The 22,171-nt window shown below is 45.4% G+C and overlaps 2 protein-coding genes across 4 annotated transcripts; one reads left to right on the forward strand and one right to left on the reverse strand.

Annotated features, from left to right (window-relative positions):
* Positions 1-415: 415 nt before the first annotated feature.
* On the reverse strand, positions 416-4,700 carry LOC130373485 (granzyme B-like). Of its 2 annotated transcripts, none has more exons than XM_056580010.1 (5): positions 4,552-4,700; positions 3,476-3,623; positions 3,231-3,372; positions 2,370-2,630; positions 416-2,205 (listed from the first exon to the last, which is right to left on the reverse strand). In XM_056580010.1, the coding sequence occupies exons 1-5, from the start codon at positions 4,685-4,687 to the stop codon at positions 2,047-2,049; spliced, it is 846 nt and encodes a 281-aa protein (XP_056435985.1). In that variant the 5' UTR covers positions 4,688-4,700; the 3' UTR covers positions 416-2,046. The 2 variants fall into 2 exon arrangements, with proteins under 2 accessions (XP_056435985.1, XP_056435984.1); XM_056580009.1 differs by having other exon boundaries at positions 421-2,205; positions 3,231-3,378; positions 4,552-4,696.
* Positions 4,701-5,195: 495 nt separating this feature from the next.
* Positions 5,196-21,877, forward strand: nxph2a (neurexophilin 2a). 2 transcript variants are annotated; one of them, XM_056580012.1, is made up of 3 exons: positions 5,196-7,520; positions 7,663-7,797; positions 19,467-21,877. In XM_056580012.1, exons 2-3 carry the CDS (start codon positions 7,753-7,755, stop codon positions 20,211-20,213), a joined length of 792 nt encoding a protein of 263 aa, XP_056435987.1. In that variant the 5' UTR covers positions 5,196-7,520; positions 7,663-7,752; the 3' UTR covers positions 20,214-21,877. The 2 variants fall into 2 exon arrangements, with proteins under 2 accessions (XP_056435987.1, XP_056435988.1); XM_056580013.1 differs by lacking the exon at positions 5,196-7,520 and having other exon boundaries at positions 7,556-7,797.
* Positions 21,878-22,171: the final 294 nt, after the last annotated feature.

The raw sequence follows: 22,171 nt of genomic DNA on the forward strand, positions 1-22,171 counted from the left end.
TGAAATAAACAGAAAAAGCTGGATTCGATTACAATAATGTATGTTCCCAACTAGGACGGTAATGTATGTTCCTAACTAGGACGGTTGCTAACTACACATAGGCATCATCCATCACTTTCGTGAGGAAGTACAGAACACAAAAGTCTCTGTAGGGTCTGAATGTTTCCCCCAAAACTCAATTCACATCCTATTCTTGCTGGTTTATCTTTTTTTGTGCTTTAAAAAATTTAACTATGACACAAAATCTTTGACCATTTTCAAAGAGGTTTTGCGTGGGTTCATGTGAGGGTGTACTCATTCTTCTGACAACTTGCTAGGTCCTGCTTTTCCACACACAGACACACACACACACACACACACAGATTATGGATTTAAGTGATAGATTACTTACGTTTTTCATGAACGCGCAATTTAAGATGTCCCATACTTGTACAAGTGAGTATTCTCGCTTGAACTCGGCTTCCACTGAGACTCTCCGCTGATTACGTGCCAGTTAATTGGCTCGTTGCTTGCCAATAAGGAAAGGAAAATGATTAACGTAAAAATATTAAATAAAAGGCATTTCTACAACTGCAGTTCATTTCATTGAACACACGATGACGCCCTAGTTGAGGTAATATGTTTCCCACCACAGCTTCGTCCACAATATATAATACTACTGTGGTGCAGCATAATGCTTGAACTGCAACTGTGATAATAATGTGGGCAACCTACAATTCAATTGGATTTGGATTCTGCATTGAATTGGTAATTATTTTACAATCGTTGTCTTTGTTTTACTTCTAGCAACTTAGTGCATGTTATAAAGTCACCATAACCCCAACATCAAAAGTCATGCCCACACAAATATACGGCATATCCTGACTCTGTTTTGTACCAATGCTGTGTTTTGCACTTATTATGGAATATTAATATTCCATAATAAGTGCCTACCTACCTAATTTTAATCATGAACTGTTGCACTTCTGGTTGGATGCTAAACTGCATTATATAGTCTACTGCTTGTGCCATGACGATACAGTTTAATCTATTCTAATATAGAACATGAATTATATGCTGTGTTTGAAATTAAGTGTTACGGTTACGTAAAACAGCTTAATGTTCAATGTGGTGTAAATTGTGCACTCAATTTGTATACAGTAAAGTTAGGTCAATTAAATGTGTGAAGACTTATGACTATTTGTGTAGAAATTTGTGTACAGAAGTTGATTTCCTCTTGGCATCCTTCTCCACATCATATTACATCAAATGATACATTATGGACTTATTTTCTTTATATTAAGGTGATAAAATTCTCTCTTTTTTTTTTTGGCAGATGACGGGTTTTACTTAGCGGAAACGTTCTAACCATAAAAGCTTGAACTATGACTGATACGGTGCATCTACAGCCTCCTGTACAGGTGGTTTTCGTCTAGCAGCGAAAGTTGAACAGTTTAGGTTGTGGTCCACCACAACACTGGTTTCCAAACTCCATTGCTTGTAAATATGAAACTGCAACTATCACAATGGTGTAGAGAGGCACTCATTATTTCCTGTTGTTGCATCGGGTTAAATGAAAAGCAAGTCAATGAGTGACAAAAAAAGATTGTCTTATTTGATTGTGTTTTTATTACAATTGTAGAAGTTTTTATTTGGCCTCATATATAATCGACCAAATATGCACCTTCTGAAAGAGTTCCCACACAGAGATCACAAAGGCCTCAGAGACCATGAAGTAGCCAGGTGAGGTCCTTCCTAGTCACAGTAGCTTGTTGTCAATGTAGACCAATCAGTAGCCTAGTGGCCATTTTAGGCTGTCCAGTTAAACTGTACTGCTCTTTCTATGGGTAACCTAGTGCCTTTTATGCGTGTTCAAATCCTTATTACAGGGTATAAAGTAGCTGTTACTCATACAAACGTGGATACTTGGGGTCGTCAAATCCACACAATTCAGTAAAAGTGGTCAAATTAAAAGAAAGTCAATGAACAATTGAATTTACACACTATAATAATTACAGAAACAAAAATAAATGCTGGAATATTTCTCAAAAGGTTAAGGTGGGTGACCTAGTCCCTCTTTTTCATCACCTCCTTAATCCACTGCACAAAGGATGGGATCTTCATGAAGACATTTGGATACGTGGGGTTGTCACATTTATCCGTCCCATAGTAAGCAGCTATGCCCAGAGCATCTCTACGGCATATCAATGGGCCACCGGAATCACCCTGGGTGGAAATGTCCATGTCAATATCTTCACATCACATAATCACAGAAATTACAACCTGCTGGTCCTCCTTCCCAATAAGTGTTTCTGGAACTAAATAAAAAGTATATTACATTTTCTATCCAAATACAGTTTAACATAGAGGATTATTGTGGTCGATATTACCTTACAGATTCCCCCCTTCTTGCCTGAAGAATGGGTGCATATCATTTGGCTGATGTTGAAGTAATCACGCCAAATATTCTTGCATTCATTGACGGATCGCGTCTTCACTGCGGACTCCCTCAGGACATCCGAGGCTGCTATACTGGGGGGACTTATGCCCCAGCCAGCTACAGAGCACTTGATGTTGGCAACGATTCTTTTATCTTTTTTGGGTAGTCCAATGGGCTTAACATACTTATTCAGTATGCTGTTCGTCTTTAACTGTAGAAATAGAGAGGCTGCATAAGCACTTTGGTCCATAGTGCAAAGTCATAGATCTTTAGGCCAAAAGGTATTACATTTTCGGACATTGTTGACATTCATTCTTGTCTTATTCATCAGAGGCAATTAAATACGATTTCTTATTAATTGTATGTGGTTATGATCATGGGTGGATTATTCGGGGGCCCCTAACCTGGTGCACACTGTCACTACCATTTCATGCTTGCTGTCATCGGTATCTCTACTGAATACTGCAGAATAATGCGACAGAAAGTTTTACTTTTTGGTTGAAAATATGTGCTTAATATAGCTGCATGTCATGGTTTATGAGGGAAAACAACAATTATTCTCGGTAAAATAACAATGTTTTGAATGGGAAATGAAAAAGTCAAACTTGAATGGCCAATTCAGGTCTGAAATATTCACTGTAAACAACTTAGTCTGCATGCATGTATGTACAGGATGTGGGTAAATATATATAAAAAATGCATGATCAAGTATCCATCATGGCACATAGGCCATCTCAGAAGTGACCTCCAACCCCACATGCATATCAGGCCTAAAAGTTTAAAAACCCTGTTCAATATGACACAAGATTACCTTGAGAAGCATGACGTCGAAGCCATAGAGTCCATCCTTGTAATTTGGATGCACGTGGTACCTAGCCACTTGGATCCTTTGTTGACTTTTCTCCTCCTTTGTAATGTTGTGGGCTCCGAGCACAGCAGTCAGACCAAATTTGCTGTCGCTTCATAGGAAACGTAGTTAGAGCTTACTTATTTCAGGAAAACATTCACAACATTTAGTATGTTTTATAATATATTGACTTAATATATTATGCTCACTTGCAATGTGCTGAGGTGAGCACAAAGTCCTTCCGGACAAGTGCTCCCCCACAGTGATGTAGTCCTTTCTGCTGCTGCAACGATACCATGTATGGCCTGGAGTGCGGCTTGGACTCAGTACCTTCCACTATGCCACTGTCAGAAGCACCTTTTACAACAAAGACATTAAGGTTATTAGGAGAGTGCTGGTTGCATCAGATAGCATCAATGACCCTAAGGGAGCGGCCAGAATTAGTAAAAGAGATTGGCTGTACAAGAAAGAGATAATCTTGTTTCAATATCCTGCCTTTTTCCTTGAAATGTGTTTCAAGTGCGACAAATGGAGGCTGAATGGAAGAAATTATTTGGTTATATTATCTGCCGTTACAAGACTTTATGGGGCCCTAAGCAGAATTTGTATTGGGGGCCCCCCGACCGCTGATTTACAGATGAATATTATTTAATTAATATAGATAATTTTTTCATTATAATGTATAAACTATATTCGATTATAATAATAATAATAATAATAATGCATTTTATTTATGGGCGCCTTTCTTGACACTCAAGGTCATCTTACAAAATCAAACATCCGTAGTAGCAAACAACAACAACATAATAAAACAGTGTACAACACCCTTTCAGGTGTCTCAGTACCCCAACGGAGGAGTACTGAAGACGAGGGCAAAACGAGTACGGCTCACGCCCACTTTTGGCGGCGGAAACGCAATCCGTACCGCACCTTTGCGAACGGAACCGTACCACACCCTGCAGTGGAAACGCATCAATAAAGGGAGTAGGCTTGGGTGAATAGATACGTTCGTAAGGTGAGATTTGAAGGTGATAATGGAACTTGAGTGTTGGATGTCATAGCAGAGAGTTCAGAGGTGGGGGGCAGAGCGACTGAATGTTTTTTACTCTTGACCCCATGGTAACCAGGCGAGCTGGAGGGAGGGTGAGCTGGATGGAGGAAGACGATCTGAGAGAACGGTTGGGTGCCTTGATATGGAGAAGCTCGGTAAATATATACCTCGGTAAATATATACAAAAAGAATTATACACAAAATAGGAAAGGTAACAAAAAGCTGAAATCCTACCTGAGAAGCAGCCCAGGCAAAGTAGTAGCAGAATTTTAAACAGCATGGCAGTGATGTAGTATAACACTTCTTGTTCTTCTATTCTTTGACTCCGCCAACCAAAGCGCCGCCTCAAAATAAAACCACAACATGACATGCATATCACTCTGGAAACATTTGAGGGCGGATTGTTTCATGTTGACGAATATCACACGTCACACCTAAGCTACAGCCTGTTCGTTTGGAGACTTTCACTGGAACGGATATAACCCCTTCACTTGCAACTTCCTTCAAGCAGTGCCGGCACAAGACTTTATGGGCCCCTAAGCAGAATTTGTATTGGGGGCCCCCCACCCCTGATTTACAGATGGATATTACAAGTGGTACAGGACCTAGTGGCCTTAAAGACACACACACACACACACACACACACACACACACACACACACACACACCACACACACAAACACACACACAACACACACACCACACACACACACCACACACACACCACACACACTGCAGGGCAATACATTTGGCGTTTCTGATTCTTCAGTTCAATTCATTTTAAATTTCTGCATTTTTAGCAATGCTTTGCGCTTTCAATTCAGCCGTCACTTTATTTGTTTACAACTATTGACTTTTTCTTAAATGGTGTACATGTTTCCATTGTTTACTCCATTTAGACTTTTCAACTTTTGTTCAAATCCCTTCACTTGATTTAAGCCATTTAACGGTTCTTCATGTCTTAACCTATGTGGCTTTATAAAAAAATATTTTCAACCTCACTTTGTACTACAGCACTCACCGCATTTTCTGCAGGAAATGCATTTTCTAGTTCCAAAATGTTATCCTTCCGGGCAGCAGGATGAACTTCAAGACAGATAAATCCCTTGAATCAGGAGTAGCGCTACGTCAATCAGTTGGTAAAAATTATTTAGTGATGTTACTGGATTACTGGATTTTAAATGAGTATTCGAGCATAAGCGAGTATTGTCGCTTCAACTCGCTAATGATCATAACTGCTGATAGGAAATTCAAGTAGGAGGATCTAGAAACTAGACAGTTAATTCTGAGCAGGTTGATACATTTGAACAATACCCTCAAAAACTGGAACTGGAACTAATTGCAGTCATTACTAATTAGTTAATTAGTAATAAGCAGTTAATTACATTAGGCAAGAATTGGCCAATGGCAGTTACATAGCCCACAGACAAAATAGCCCACGGAAAAACAAACAAGGCTTAAACTACCAAACCAGCCCCTGAATCAATAGCAATATTCAGGGTTAAGTGGTGGATTACTTAGGTTTATATCACTAACGCACACAATAAAATAATGCCCAATACCTGTAAAGGAGAGTATTGTCGCTTTAACGAGGCTTCCACTGAAACCCTTCCGCTGAGTACGGGCAAGCTGATTGGCTCCTTGCTGGCCAATACGGAAGCTAACAATTAACGTGAAAAATAATAAACACAAACAGGTAGCATTGAGATCGCAGGGGACTTGATTTAAATGTAGTTTGTTTTCCAAAGAGGTCTTTCAATCGCCACAAGATCCTGTAGGGTTTTTCATTTTGAAATAATATAATGTCAACACGTTTGAAGCACTTTACACGCTTAAGAAATGTGCTATGTAAACTAATGTCGCATTTCTACAACTGCAGTTCATATCGTTGAACACACGATGACGCCATCGCTTAAGTAATATGTTTTCCGCCACGGCATCGTCCACAATAGATATTAAAACTGTAGTGCAGAACAATGCTTGACCTTCGAAGCAGCCCATAGTTGAAAACTAAATTGGGTCTGTGCTGTACGATAGATTGCATGAAATACGTATACTTTACAATATTTAATTAGTCTGGTTGATCATAATTAATATCCATTGTCAACTGTGGAATTAAGGGTAAATGATGATAATAATGTGGACAACCAAGAATTTCTTTGGATTTGGATTCTGCATTGAATTTGTCATAATTTTAAAACGTCGTATTAGTTTTACTTTTAGAATGTTAAAAAGTTAACATAACCCAGCCCTAACATTAGAAGTTATGGCCACAATAATAAAACAGCATATTGACTCTGCTTTGTATCACTACTGTGTTGTAGTCTTATTGAAGTTATGGAATATTAATATTATACTGACTACCTAATTTCATTAATGCACCATGGCACTTCTGGTTGGATGCTAAACTGCCTTTTTTGGTAGACCTACTTGTGCAATGACAATACAGTTAAAACTATTCTAATATAGAACATGAATTATTGGCTTTCTGTGATTGAAATTAAGTGATATGGTTTAAATAAAACAGCTTAATGTTCCATGTGGTGCAAATTGTGCATTATCCTCGACTTACATACAGACACAGTACAAGTGAAGTCAATTAAATGTGTCAAGAATTATGACACATTATCATAATAAAAACATTTGAAGGGTTAAAGTATGTTGACGCCCTTCTTAAACAAACTTCAAAGCTCCGACACCATGACGCTGAGGGGGGTCTGGGGGAAGTTGATTCTGAAAGGGAGAAGTTTTGGCGCGCAGACGTTGGCGTGTCCAAAGGCGCAGAGGCAGATAAATGCGCATTCAAGACAATCCCAGTGTCGAACCGGAACGCCAGGGAGCAGCGCTTTAGCCTCGTCGCTGGGATTTCGAGGTATTTGTGAGCAGCATCGAGCAGCCTACTATGAAAATCAGTGCAAAGTCATCTTTGTTGTGTGGCATTCCTCCGGATTGAATAAAAAGAAAGAACACGGCAGATATCATTTTAATCCACTTCGGATTGGTTCTTGCGCGTAACTAAGGAGCCCTTGCAAGACAACGATTAGAGACATTGAGCAAGGGGCAATTTGCGTAGAGAAGTCGATTTTTCTTCCTCAGGGGAAACTATCTAAAATTAAGGATTGAAAAACGGATCCTTCCGCGAAAGTGAATGGAAAGGGACGAGATCAACGCCTGGACTTGAGTGAGCTCTACCACATGAGAGGGTAAGATAAAGTTATTGGCAAGAAATGCCTGCTTCCCCTTTTAAAATAACATCACCTTTTTCTGTGCTCCTCCTTAAGTAAAGTTTCAGTTTGGGATTACTGTGTACATGAATTGATTTTACCTTTCCCGTGATTATCCCAGCGATGCTTCAGCACGTGGGTCTGGTTTCCCCAAAAGCTTGCAGTGGATTTAAGCGCCGCTCATCTTGAACCGGTCGAGAAGTTATCGAGGATGAGAGTGCTGCAAACCATCTTCTTTCTTTGTCTCCTGCACCAGGTGAGGCGTCGCGTCATTTGTAACAAATGTTTAAATGGCTAAGGGCAAAACAATGCAATAACAACAACAGCAGAGGGTTTATCAATGACATTCTTTTGCCCCTGGGAACTCTTAATACCACTATTTGTCCTGCAAAACGGTCAGCATTACATTTTGCTCTGGCATGTGTCAGGCAGGTAGTCCAAATGTCAGGAGAAAAAAAAGGAGAAATAAATGAAAGAACAAGAATCAATTGGATGGGCAGGGTAACAAAATACCATGGTTTAATTTTTTGCCGTCTACGTAACGACCAATAGTGTTACTAAAGATGTGATCAAATGTAGAAATTGTTATGAACTTTAATAATTTATGATTGAACGATTTGAAAAATATTTTGTTAATTTTGGCATCCGACATTATATTGTAATCTACTAAATCTAGTTGACTTCGTTATTTTTAAAGGGTTTTCCACCGGAGCATCTTAGTGGGAGGTGCATTATATCACTCTAGTTCTAGTTAATTACATTTATATCACAGTAAATACATTTATTATTACCCACTTTGGATACAATTCTTTATTGTGATGTTATTTTATGCCTTGTAATCTCTAAATGTGTTAAATTACATTAAATTTCATCCCATACATAATTTTGATATTTGCAATATTTCTAGTCAAGCTCCCTGCGTCCTCTCAAGTGATTTTTAATAACGGATATCGATGCAGACAGAATAATGCGTAAGAACAGCATTTATATTTTCAGTCCTTATGGACTGTGCACCCTTCCCATTTAAGAAATCGGTTCCTAGGACAAATTGCACTCTATCATCCCCTTGATTCTAAACCCATACAACGTTTTCTGCTGTCATTGCTGTCTTCATTATAATATTTTAGTTCTCTAAAGTCAACTGTAAATAAAGAATTGGAGCTTGAATCTGCAGAACTTGTTGCCACAGCTTGCTGGGACACCTTTCTCCACGGCCCGTTGCGGCTGAATGATTAGTCTGCGTTAATCCTTGGAAAATCATTCTGTATTTACAGGGGATTGTTATTCCTCAACAATCTCCTCCACAACCTCATAAGACATAAGCCCTCCCCTGTCCTAATGCTGTTTTGATCGCATAAATATGGCTCCAAAGATCACGGTATTGAGGGTTTGGGGGAAACGGACCGAATGGTTCTGCATGTCACATTATCGTACTCTTCCTTGATCAGAGGCGGTCTAGCCTCCAAGAGGTGTTCTTCCACCGGCCCGCGATTGAGGAAGCTGAGTCACATCTGTAGCGGTTTTTTCCAAAGGTTCCCCCTCATTTCAAAAGTTGCATCTCGAACTGAACAGATGTGGTGGAATGCCGTCCGGGGCCTCCGGAAGCTACCGTAACGGGCCCTCTGCCCGGGGGAGCTAGACCAGAGGGAGAGGCAGCACGTGGGAGAGGGAGAGAGGGGAGAGAGAGGGAGGGGAGAGAGAGACTTGGGCCCAATCCCATTTCTACCCCTTACCCCTTACCCTTCCCCTTCCCCCTTCCCCTTTCCCCTTCAAAACAAGGGAGGGGTAAGGGGAAGGGGTAAGGGGTAGAAATGGGATTGGGCCTCTCTCTCCTGGCACCCTCTCGCCCCAGTAGTCCCCCTCCCAGCAGGGCTCAGTGATGTCTGACTGGGGGACACATTGGGACCCTTGTCATTAATCTGCCTATCTCTTACACACCGTGGTAGACTCCAATGCCTGAAAACATTGTTTTCATCAACTATAGTTTATGAAAATACTTACATTTTTCCTGACTTTTGAGCGAACCTTCCTTGGGTCAACTATTGTTCACCGCCTGAGCTCTGAGGTCGTGCGTGGTCCCGACCGTTTGAGCGGGGACTCGTTTGAAGCCGGCGTCGTCGAGCCACTCTGATTGATTCGGGAGCCAGACACAAATGGCCGCCGCCGCCCCCCCCCCCAAAGCCCCGGCAGGCGCGCTCACACATAAAACACACATTAGCGCGCGGCGGCGTTGGGGCAGACGGGAGGCCCTCGCCCCCGGCCCGCGTGCCTGCATGCTCGCGCCACGCGTGAATCAAACGAGCTACAGTGCACCCATGGGACCGCTAAGAGGGTCAGGGGAGGCCCGCAGAGGATCCACTCTCCCCCCCATCACATCTGCCGCAGACATCGTGTGCGGAGTGACAGCGGGACAATTTGGATGGGCGGGGGGGGGACTTAGACCCACTTGAGTCTCAGTCTCTCTCTCTCTCTCTCTCTCTCTCTCTCTCTCTCTCTCTCTCTCTCTCTCTCTCTCTCTCTCTCTCTCTCTCTCTCTCTCTCTCTCTCTCTCTCTCTCTCTCTCTCTCTCTCTCTCTCTCTCTCTCTCTCTCTCTCTCTCTCTCTCTCTCTCTCTCTCTCTCTCTCTCTCTCTCTCTCTCTCTCTGGGCGTTCTTATCGCTCAGCGGGACGCCTGGAACATGGGGGGGGGGGGCTTCTAATGAACGTTATTGACAGGAGCGAGAGGCGGGACTTCCGAGCACGCTTCAGAAGTTTCCGTTACCTGGGTTTGGATGGTGAGAGGGAGAGAGACTTCCGGGAGGGGGGGGGGGGGTGGTATCCGTTTCCGTGACCCGTTTCGGATGTCGCTTTGCTTTGTCAAATTCGGTGTCGCTTCGACGAAATTTCCTTCGTACAAAATCTCCACGTAACTTTCTTCCCCTTGTTGTGGTTCATCCCTTTCGTGTTCCTACTCTTTTCGGCCCGGGGTCCTCTGTGCTGACTGCCGTACAACACACTACCTCACAACACACAACAACACACAACCCCTCACGTGGCCTGGGGTTATCTCAGAGAACGGGATTCAGCACGTGATGCGCCTCTACCTAGTACCTACCTCCTACCTCTGAGTCATGGTTAGCATCCAACCAGGACAGGGGGAACGTGGGTAAGGGCGGGGGGGGTTCGGGCGGCAGAGTTCAAAGCCTTTGCGCCGTAGCCGTTATGCTAGGCGTGATGCATCGAAGTGACAACGTAGCGGCCCCGGCTAAGCCTAACTCTTCCTGTCTGCGAGCGTCTCCCGTGGCACACTGCGCCCGCTGAAGTTCATCCCCGCAACGCAGACGCGAGCACTGATTTAGGGGATTACAAGTCATTGCTCGAGAAAGGATTTAGCCGTTCATTTCTACGTTAATCAAACCGCCTGCATATTTATTTATTTATTTATCGAGGTGGTCCATGGGGGAATCAGCATATTCAAAGTTTGAGAGGGGGAAATGTCTTAATCTATATATTTAAATGAGGGTTTAAAGTTATTTGGTATATATGCAATATTATATATCAAATGTACGTCGAAATCAGGATTTTCCGCCCTGTTTGGTTTCGGCGTGTAGAAGAACAGCTTGGGCAAAGACAACAGCTTCCTCCCTACACTCCCCCCACAGCGAAACATCAATTCTGCATGAAATCCTTCTCTAAGGGCCTGTTAACCTTCTCCCCCCCCCCCCCCCCCCCCCCCCCCCTCACCCCCATGCTCAATTAGTTTGGATTTCATTATTTATTTACGTATTTAGTGTATGTGTTTTAAGAAAGCAAACTATACCGGCGGAGAATGTAATAAAATGTACAGTGGCGGATTAGGCCCTGCTCTTTAATCTCACACTCCTGATAATACCGCACGGGCTGATTGATTAGTTTTTCAGGAAGCTTATGTCTGAAAAACCTAATCCGTCTTGGGATTGTGCCAGCCTTGTAAGGTTTTCTGCTCCGCCACTTTATCACGGCGGCGAATTATGGAGCTGCTGGGCTGTGATAAGAACCTGGTCTCTTACAGAGCCCTCACCCTCTCTCCGCACACACACACACACACACACACACACACACAGGACAGGGAGACAGACACACACACAAAGTACGGGGACACACACACACACACACACAGGACAGGGAGACACAGACACACACACACACACAGTACGGAGACACACACACACAAACACACAAAGTGGACACACACACACACACACACTGCCTGTCCCCATGCACTCAGTCGCCCCCCCCGCTCCCCCTCCCCCTCTTCACCCCCCCTTTTTCTTCTTCTCGACTCCAGACCAAAACGAGTGACAAAAATACACAAACTGTTTATATTCAGGCTACACGCCGTAGCCTGCTCTTCAAATTAACCTCCCCTCGGATTTGCCTTGTAAAGAAACGGGTACAAAACACCCCCACAAAAAAATACATTCAAAAGGGAGGGGGTTCACTCGAGAGTTTAAGTGGAGAGCAGAAATTGTAAGAAGAAAATGCCTTGAATACCAGTCCCAGCCGACCAATGAGAAGTGACTTGCTGGAGCGAACAGGTCTACGGACCTGTGAGTGGAGGAGCAGCGCTCGGGAATGACTTGGTCGGCGCTTACATACATGCTTCATATTAGGGTCACAGTCCCCCCCGGCACCCGAGGCTTGACTGGGGGTAATCCCTCACAAACAATACCGTCTGTGACATTTGCAGTCCTCCGCTGGAACACCTGCCTCCCCCAACCGAAGGTCGCCGTGTCCCCGGGAGAAGCCCCCTTGAACGCGGCTTTGAGGGGACGCGTGCGCCCCACTCCTCATTATTGAGGGGTTAATCGCTGCCAGCCAATCACAGTGTCAATCATCAATCATAATGTGGTTGGGGAGTGTGTGTGTGTGTGTGTGTGTGTGTGTGTGTGTGTGTGTGTTGCGCGTTGGCATTAAATCCATCGATGCTCCCCAGTGGTAGAAATGAAGAGAAAAGAGGCCTCCGATGGATGAATGGGTATTTAGCTACGGGCAGCAATGACAGTAACCCCGGTCGTCTGTACGACGGACGGTCTGTCGATACCCCGTTCAGGGCGCCGTTGTTCCTCCGGCGTCGGGGTAACTTACGGTCGGTGCCGAGGAGCCCTGGGAGAGTACAACCTTGCAATCGCCGACCGTGTCCGCCACGCCGGCTGCGGGTAACATTAGGTCGGTTCAATAGGGTTTTAAATCCACCCGCCCGACATCCACAGCTATGAATTTTTATGGACTACACAGAGCCTGAGGCAGGCTCGTCGGATCCGCGGCGGTTGTGGTGGTGGTGGGGGGCTATACCTTATAGCCTTGTCATTACGGGGTAAAGCAGGATCGGATACGCTCTGCGTGCGCTGCCTCCGAGCTGCATGGGCCGTTTGTAGCAGCTCTTGTATAGCCTGCTTTCTGCTTTCTGTGGCCCCGGCATCAACCTCACCCACCGGTCTGCAGAAAAGAGCAAAAGGAGAACCTTTGTTCTGTTTTTTTTGTTTTCTCCGGAAGAATCGTAACGGCCGAGTAACACCCTCTTTAGAGAGTTTCTTTGATATCGCAGCTTCTCCCTGTGTCATCTGATAGGAGAATCCCTAACAGCCAGTGGCACCTCACTGCTGCTGTGTTAACATCGTTTCATTCGTCTGTTCGTTTCTGAGCCATCCATTATGATAGCCCTCCGCCGTAAAACTCAATGGTTTGCGCGTGTGTGCGTGCGCACGTACGAACACACATGCAAAATTATTGATAGTACTGCGTCTGAAGCCATTGCACATAATCAAGGTACTTAATGGCGCGTTGAACAAGTTCATATTCTCCTGCACACCGTGAAATAATTACCACGGCGTGTTCTAGAAAACAGACATAAAAAGTCCATCATTGCGCAGGCGGTGTAGGGCTTCATAGGACTGACCTTTTTTTTTTTTTTAATGAACCAGCATAGCTTTCATATATACAGCGAGATGGGACAGCTGAAGAATGCACATGGCAATCACCTTTATGACGCTTCCTGGTGTTGCGGTCTTTTTGTTTCTCAAGCCTGGCCTTTGAAGCCCTGCTCTCTCTAAGCCTGTCATTTGCAGCCTGAACGCCATGCGTTCAGCTCCCCTCTGTCCCCGCATAGTTCCTCTGAAGTACCAGCCTTCAGACGCCATAGAACGGGGGCGAAAGAGAAAGAATATAAAGGAAAAAAAGTCCACAATGAATTGTCCTTTGACTTGTTACTTTTTCAAAGACAGCCCTTTCTCTGAAATCATTGCAGGTTCAAATCTGCAAAGAGGCAACGCTTGCGGCGGCTCATTCAGCGGAACTATTTAGCCGAGAGACGCGGGGTTTTTGTCAAACAAGCGACAGGTGCTTGGCGATGAAGGCTTTCATTTTTATTTAATGCCCCGTGTTAGGATGACTCATGTTAGTTTGAAAGCGACGTTAAAAGCTGGTGGCCCATGGGAACCAAGTGTTAACTGCAGCCACGGAAACAACTTGTGGATGAGTCCAAGACATAGAGTATCCCTGAAGCCCGAATCCTGCTACGTGTGTACACACACTTAGTATAGTATGGCATTATGTAGTAGGCAGCAGACATGGCATGCACCATCAATTGCATGTGCACGTGCATTGTGCATTAAGAATGCTCTAATTTTATGATTTGGGTGATTATCCAAAAGTTCAAGTTCACTATCAGAATTTCAGTGACACATTACAGAAGTCTTAACCTAATTTTGATACTGTATTATCATCAAGTTCATCTTGGGATTAAAACGGCTTACTTCCATTCCATTCCAAGCATAGAGATGTGACTGCGCGGGAGACTTGTCTTATGTCTGACTCTGGTCCAGTAGAAACCCGATTTACACAAAGTCCAAAGCTTCTCATCGATTTTCAATCCGGTGTGTGTGTGTGTGTGTGTGTGTGTGTGTGTGTGTGTGTGTGTGTGTGTGTGTGTGTGTCGATGGGGGCGGGATCGTAAGGGGATTATGAAAGTGATGATGTGTTGAAAGCCCACACCTGCCCCCCCAAAAAAAGTGAAGTGTTCGAGGGGGCTTTGCTGCTGTCAAACGTGACAGGTGCTGAGATAACACAAGTATCCCAGATTACCTGAAGACTCACCGCCACAGCTCCCAGGCCCCCCTCCCCTTCCCCTGGGGGGGCTGAGGTGTGTTGGTGGTGGTGGTGTGGGGGGGGGGGGGGGGTGGAGGGCGGTGCTAAGTTGCGATTACGTTGAGCTGCTTGTTTTGTAGGGACCCCGCTGCTGTTGTCAATTTTTACACGTAGGCTTCGATATAAAGTTTCAAATAAATATATAAAAAGGGGTTTTGGTGCTCATCCATTAGCACCAGGGACGGGCATTAGTGTCTACAATACATGTTATAAGGACGGCCTTATGTCGTAGAACACATGTGTTCTTTGAAAAATATATATTGCCCCCACCCAGAGTGGTAGACTACCGCATAGTTGCCATCATCACTTAAACCCCCCCATGCTCATCCAGCGTGCTGCAAACAACTGTCCCTAGGCCACTTATGGCCTCTTATTAGGAGTGATGGCCTCGGAGCGCGGGCGGTTGCTACGGCGATCAGAGTAGCAATCTGTTTCCACGAGAACGGACGGGGCTGGGACCCACACTCTCACTCCAGACACCACGCCTCTGTCAATCATTACAAATTATACTGGTCCAATGAGTGTGTTTGTGTGCGTGTGCGTGTGAGAGAGTGTGTGTTAGAGTGTGTAAGAATGTGTGTGTGTGTGTGTGTGTGTGTGTGTGTGTAGGAGTGTGAAATAATGTGCGTGTGTGTTAGAGTGTGTGTGTTATTAAGAGTGTGTAAGAATGTGTGCGTGAGAGAGTGTGTGTTAGTGTGTAAGAGTGTGTGTGTGTGTAGTGTGTGTGTGTGTGTTAGTGTGCGCGTGTGTGTGTGCGCGCGCGCGCTATAGTGTATGTGTGCGCGCGCGCGCGCTACAGTGTATGCGTGTGTTTTGATGCTTCTAAAACAAGACTGAGCCACAGACTGGACTATTGTGTGCTATTAAATAACCAAAAAAGTACACAATCCAATTATAGCAATGTTACGACCGAGAATTTGTTAATGGTCAATGATTAAATCAGTCAGTGGTCATGCATTCTGTGTGTGTACACACACACACACACACACACACACACACACACACACACACACACACACACACACACACACACACACACACACACACACACACACACACACACACACACACACACACACACACCAGGTCATCAAGATCTTTTACTACAGATTTAAGCATCAAGTTAATGAGGCTTTGGACGCAGAAAATTAGGGGAGAAATAAATGGTGGTCCCACAGTGAGGTCCATTCCCACAGAGACATCTACAGGGAGGGGCCGGGTGCCGGGAGCACCTCCGCATGCACTGCTGAGCCACTTAATTGTCCGTGTTGTGTATTGAGAGGAAGATGTCTCAAACCGGTCTTCTAAACGCTCCAAAGCCCCACCTTAAGTGCCGGACAGCGTACAAACATGCACACAAACAAAACAAATATACATACTAATAGTGCAGCTTTGATGTCGACCTCAACGAAAGCCTTGCCTTTAATGTAGAAAAGATAAAGGCCAGGGGGCGAAGAAACCCAAATAAAGCTGTGGAGGGCGGAGGTTTGGTGCCGGAGACGGCTGCAAGTTTAGAGAAGCAGGGAGACAGTCCATTTAATCCCGGGTTTGGCGGTTCTGCCCGCGGGGCCGGAACGCATCACAGACGGGCTCGGTGTCGCCCGGGCGGTCATCGCAAATGGTGGTTCTCTCATTCGTTTTGGGTGTGCATGTGTTTGCCTCCTTCATCGGCTGCATCTCTGCAAGATGATCCAGCCGCCAGATGTCACAGAGGCTGCTTAATAACTTTCTAGAGGCTAGTCCTGGTCAACTGTGGCAATTACCTTTTACGTCAGACCTCTATAAGATATGTCTACCCACGGGGCGAGCAGGCAGTCAGCTCTATAATGCTCATTACCGATAACGGGCCGGGCCGGTCTGTGCCCAATCAGATCAACTGTCAGGAGAGAGAGAGAGCGAGAGAGAGCGAGAGAGAGCGAGAGAGCGTGCCGCTATCAACCGCTAACTGATGGACGGGCTATTGGATCTGCCTTTTGGAAGAGGCACCTGGTCTACAAACCATAGCACCGACGTGCTAGCCTCACGCCACGAGCCAGAGATTTCAGAGTTTGTTGCTTGGCGATTAATATCCGTCTGGCCTTGGCTTGGCAGCAATTGATTTCCAAATATGAAACCGGCCTAACGACGCTGGAAGAATCCAAGCCAATAAGATTAAGTAACTTTCAAGTGACTCTTTATATCTCTTCGGCGTGCATCGAGGTAAAGCCAAAACATTCTTCTCGGTGAAGTGCTTTTTGCCCTTAATGTTCATCGCTCGACATACTTATTCAGTCCATTTTGAAGAAAATAGATTTTGAAGTAGATTGCTGCACTTTGCCTGGGTGCCGCGAATGTTTTGGTTCAGACTGTAGTGCTCCTGGTGCCTGCTTTACTGAAACCCACGCCCATGATCTCTGATTGGACCAACCGTTTTTTAAAAATAAACAGAATGAACTTGGGAGATCAAGACGGTGTCACGCGGCCGCCGCCCTGCTGCTGAGACGCTGTGCAGCGCTGTGGTACGGTCACCGTGGCGGGGCCTGAAACGCCATCGCATGTAGATGAGAGGTTATCGTGTTCCCTCGACCACAGATCCACCACGCCCGTTTCTAGTGCTGCAGACAAACGGAGAACACATCCTATGGAAAGGAGATGTCCCTCCATGACCTGCTCCATCTCGATCCCCATCTAAGTAGGTTGGGATTGTTCCCTCCTGTAGCTTTGCCAAATACAGTTTCAAGGCTGCCTCGTCAGGGCGTTGCCCTCATGCAGCCGTAAGGAGCGTTCAGAACTTGCAAAAATGTCCGCCACTGAGCGCATCCTATAGCGTGAAGTTCCCTTGTTGTGTTGGCTGAGTTTTGCCGGCGTTGGTTGCTACCGCAGAGAAAAACATTGAGTTCCATAAGACGCAGGTTATTATTCTCCTAATGCCTCGTTTCAAGTTTCCCTGGAACGCCTCTAGCCTGGAAGCTGATTAGGAAATCTTAATGAAGCTTCTGTGTCGTCTCCTTCAGCAGACCTTGCCTGCGTTCACTGACACACACCCGCACACACTTGCATGCAGACAGACACGCACACACACAAGCACAAACGCACAGACACAAGCGGAAACCAATTGACACAATGTTGTGATGTGTATGTGGAGAGAGAAAGTAAACTACTGGTTTAGACTTAGAAGACTGTGACTGTGTCTCTGTGTCTGTGTCTGTGTAAAAGCATTTAAGTTCCCGGTGTCATCACTCTCTATTATTTATGGACGTAGCATTACCACTGGGAATCCTCTGCTGTTGTCACAGCAATCTCCTAAGTTTCACATCATATGCACCCCTTCTCCCCAACACTCATTACATGACTCAAACCACACATCGTTTACATGCAGATACAAACATGCCACCCCTCTCTGAATTCATGCCGCATTGTGGCATGAATCAGTGGGAGGGAGTGAGTGAGTGAGTGAGAGAGGGAGCGAGTGAGCGTGTCCATCTAAACTGTCTCCATTCCCAGTGCCCCGTTATTTGAAACGGCGAGAGCATCCCGTCGAATTAGCGTCCGGGCTCAGGCGGGACACGGCGGCCTCAAGCGGCGTCGGGTCCGAGGGGGAAAAGGGCAGCGCTGGAGCTGGTGGAGTAAACGGCCGACGATTTGACGAGCTTAAGGAGCGGCGCCTTGTTAGCGCGCTCCCTCGCTCAGCGGCGAGACCTCGTCTTAATTACGAGTCGTCAGACGCTGATAGATGGACTCGGATCGCGGCCCGTGGGGAAAGAAGCATCGATATTTACATTACATGTCCGGGGCCCTCAGGGAGCCACCGCCGTTAGATAGAGTTTACCAAGATGTTGCTGCTAGCGTCTGGGCCGTTAGTGCGTAGCAGCGCGTCGACTGCAGCAAAACTCCATCCGTTCCGACGGATCAAGCACAGACTCATGTGCTGCATGAATCGTCCCGTTCTCAAACAGGGGAGGGTATTGCTCTCGCTCGGCCCAAGAATAAAAGCAGAGTTTACAAAACACAGGAGGTGATGCAACGGGGGCCGCCGAGAAAATGGTGCTCGACAGACCTTGTTTGTTAGCTCTGCGCATATGGGCTGCACCGAGTGAAGCTCACAGCGAAATTCTAATTAGTGTGGAAGAAGTGTGCAGCAGCTCTGCGAGATTTCCAACAGCCGCAGCTCAGCGCACTCACATCTGCTTCTTGCAGTGATCCCTAAAACTAGGCCCGGGGGAAAGCCAGCACAACTAATTACTAATGAAACTCGCTAAGCCCATTGCCATGAATTATTGAAGCTTTATCTGAAGTGGACCAGGAATTACTCCTTAAGCTAAAACGAGCTTTGAGGTGCATGGAGGGATGGCGGTTCATTGGCATGTCTGGATTAGCCCTGGCACTGGTGCACAACTCAACCACTTTGGGAGCCATGGTCTTTTTGTCGCCGTCCCCTCGGAAGCCAGAGTTCAGAGGAGTACAGTAGTGTGAAGAATAGGCCTTCCCTTCGGAGACCGGTTGGGGCCGGGGAATCACGAGGATTTATAACCACCCGTTTGACCCGACAAGTCGCGGCAAATGCGTGTAATAATTATAATCATAAAGCGTTAGAGGATGTACGCTGAATCCATCAGGACATTCCAAATAATGATATGGATTTGCATAAATTTTGCTCATGATGGTTGTAGTATGTGTAACATTACTGCAATGATATTAGGGATATGGTTAAACAACAAATGTTCACCTCAGAACATGTCCCGTGTCCTAACTTGACTTTATGTTTGTGTTTGTTGTGCAAAGGCTGCGTGCGAGAAAGCGAGCGGGGCGGCGACCGAGCTCATCGAATGGGACGAGAGCGACCACGGACAGAAGTTCTCTCCCAGCGGGGCCAGCCCCCGGGTCCTGAACCCCCTGCGGCTCTTCGCCAAGGGGCTCCCGGGGCTCCGCAGCAACACCCGGGAGGTGACGTACCTGGAAAACGTGGAGGACTTCTGGGACTGGTTATCTAACCAGACAGATGGGGCAGGGGCACAGGCCAGAACTAAGCGCAGACCCATGGTGAAAACGGGCAAGTTCAAGAAGATGTTTGGCTGGGGCGACTTCCACTCCAACATCAAGACGGTGCAGCTCAACCTGCTCATCACCGGCAAGATCGTGGACCACGGCAACGGCACCTTCAGCGTGTACTTCCGCCACAACTCCACGGGCCTGGGCAACGTCTCCGTCAGCCTGGTGCCGCCCTCCAAGGTGGTGGAGTTCGAGGTGGCCCGGCAGTCCACCACCGAGGGCAAAGACGCCAAGTCCTTCAACTGCCGCATCGAGTACGAGAAGACGGACCGAAACAAGAAGACGGCGCTGTGCGCTTTCGACTCGTCCAAGGTGTGCTACCAGGAGCACACGCAGAGCCACGTGTCCTGGCTCTGCTCCAAGCCCTTCAAGGTCATCTGCATCTACATCGCCTTCTACAGCGTCGACTACAAACTGGTGCAGAAGGTGTGCCCCGACTACAACTACCACAGTGACATGCCCTACTCCTCCACCGGGTGACCCGCCCTAAAAAGAGAAGATTTAAATGTCGAATTCGAATAGCTGTTCATCCTCCCCTCCTCCCTGTGGTTGATCTGGGATTCTGTGTGAGCCACTCAACCACGCTATGACCCACTTATTCTGAAACCGCTTTTCATCACTAGCACACGTATGCGTTTTCTGTATATTAAAAAAAGGCTACTGGTAATGAGTATACCGTCCAGATGTTTACGACTGGGGAAGGCCGTAGGCAAGCACGGCCCCGATTCAGAGAACAGAGCCCGACTCCCGGACATTAGCGCCGCTTTTACTTTGGAGGAGTAAAAAAATAAACAAATGCATCTGATTGTCTTTAACTCATCAGAGCACATTTTCTCCCTTGTACAGTTTAACTTCAAATTTCTATTTCTCACTGGGTTCCAGTGCTAATAAAAAAATAAAATAAAACCAAAAGTATTCCGAGAACTGGGTAATTAAAAACTACATAAGACACATTATTGCCTATTAGAATACATCATCGAACACTGCATTGTTTTTTTGACTAATTGGATTGGCTTGCTACTAAAGTCGTCCAAAGATTACGCGTACCCTAAAACTAATCGTACATTGCAGCGTTGGCATTTGAGGGATGCAGTGTTGAGGCACGTGCGTCTCCTTTTGGAAAGCCAACAGCGGATTAATGTGTCGGGAGAGGTGTATGAAAGCGATAATTGCAGGACAGGTGGATTTAGTGAGACTGGCAGATAATTAACAGCACTTTGTCATGGTCCTTCTACCAGCCCTGACATCCCTTGTCTTTAATAGGTTTTAATTAGAGCGCACATTCTCATTTACTCAATGCCAAAAGCGAGCAAAGGCGAAAGCAGGAAAAAAAATAATGCATTCAGAAAGTAGAATCAGAATGATTTATGGACCTTGCATAAATAGGACAGGTATCGCGTCAGCACCAGCCAATACTTGTGAACGAAACGTAAAATATGTGAACTGATTATATTGGGTTTCGAATTTTTCCTTGCGTATCCATGGGTTGCAATCAATCACGTCAATAATTGATGTAAAGAAATGTACCTTTTTGCCCTATAAGTTGTATGTTCTTACATCTGTAAATGCTACCGTCAGATTATACACATAAAGCTGTATGATGAAATACCTGAATCTCTGTTTATCTATGTTGGTGTTTTAATTCCATCCCCCCCTTTTTGTGAAAATGCCGTATGTTACCTTGACGTATGCAATCTTGATCCCTCTAAATCCTAAGCGTGTTGAAAAATGGCATTAGAGTTAAAAGATGTTATATTTATATGTTATATTTGTCCCAGAGAAAATAATATCGATCTGTAAAACTGTTTACTTTAATTCTGGTGTTTGTTAAGCGATAGTTTAAGTCGTCCATTGATATTATTAGTGAGTGCTTTATTGAGTTTTTATGTAAACCTTGGGACTACACAGTTTCTTTGCGGATTTATCCACTTGTGATTTGTTGAAGTTATTTTCCTTCTGTAAAATACGCGTAACCCACTGCTGTGTGTATAGTGTAAGTAAAAATGGTCACTTTGGAATATTTAATAGGGCATTTCTTTTGGTAAAAAATCGAAGTTATTTGTAAAAGATCAGTTTAGGTTTTTAAAAGGCATTAAAAACCTTATTTAAACTTTCAACGGCACCATGTCATATATCTGGTACACACCGTCTCCACACCACAGGATAAGCACGCCGCTGGAGCCACATATCAGTGGAGCTTTTTAATGGGCTATAAATCTGTGTCTTCAGACAAGCATGATGCGGGAGCTGCACCTCGGGGAACACATCAATTTCCCCGTGACCATCAGGGACAGGGGTCTTTCAGTCCCTTCCATTACTCTTATCTGATCAGGGGTGAAGCATCCACTCTGAAGAGGCAGGTCGCCTCAGAGACACACACGGACACACACACAGGGGAAGTGGGGACATATGGTTACAGGTATAGGTGGACAAGCTCT

The sequence above is a fragment of the Gadus chalcogrammus genome, chromosome 20 (genome assembly GCF_026213295.1).
Source record: "Gadus chalcogrammus isolate NIFS_2021 chromosome 20, NIFS_Gcha_1.0, whole genome shotgun sequence".
Taxonomy (NCBI): Eukaryota; Metazoa; Chordata; class Actinopteri; order Gadiformes; family Gadidae; genus Gadus; species Gadus chalcogrammus.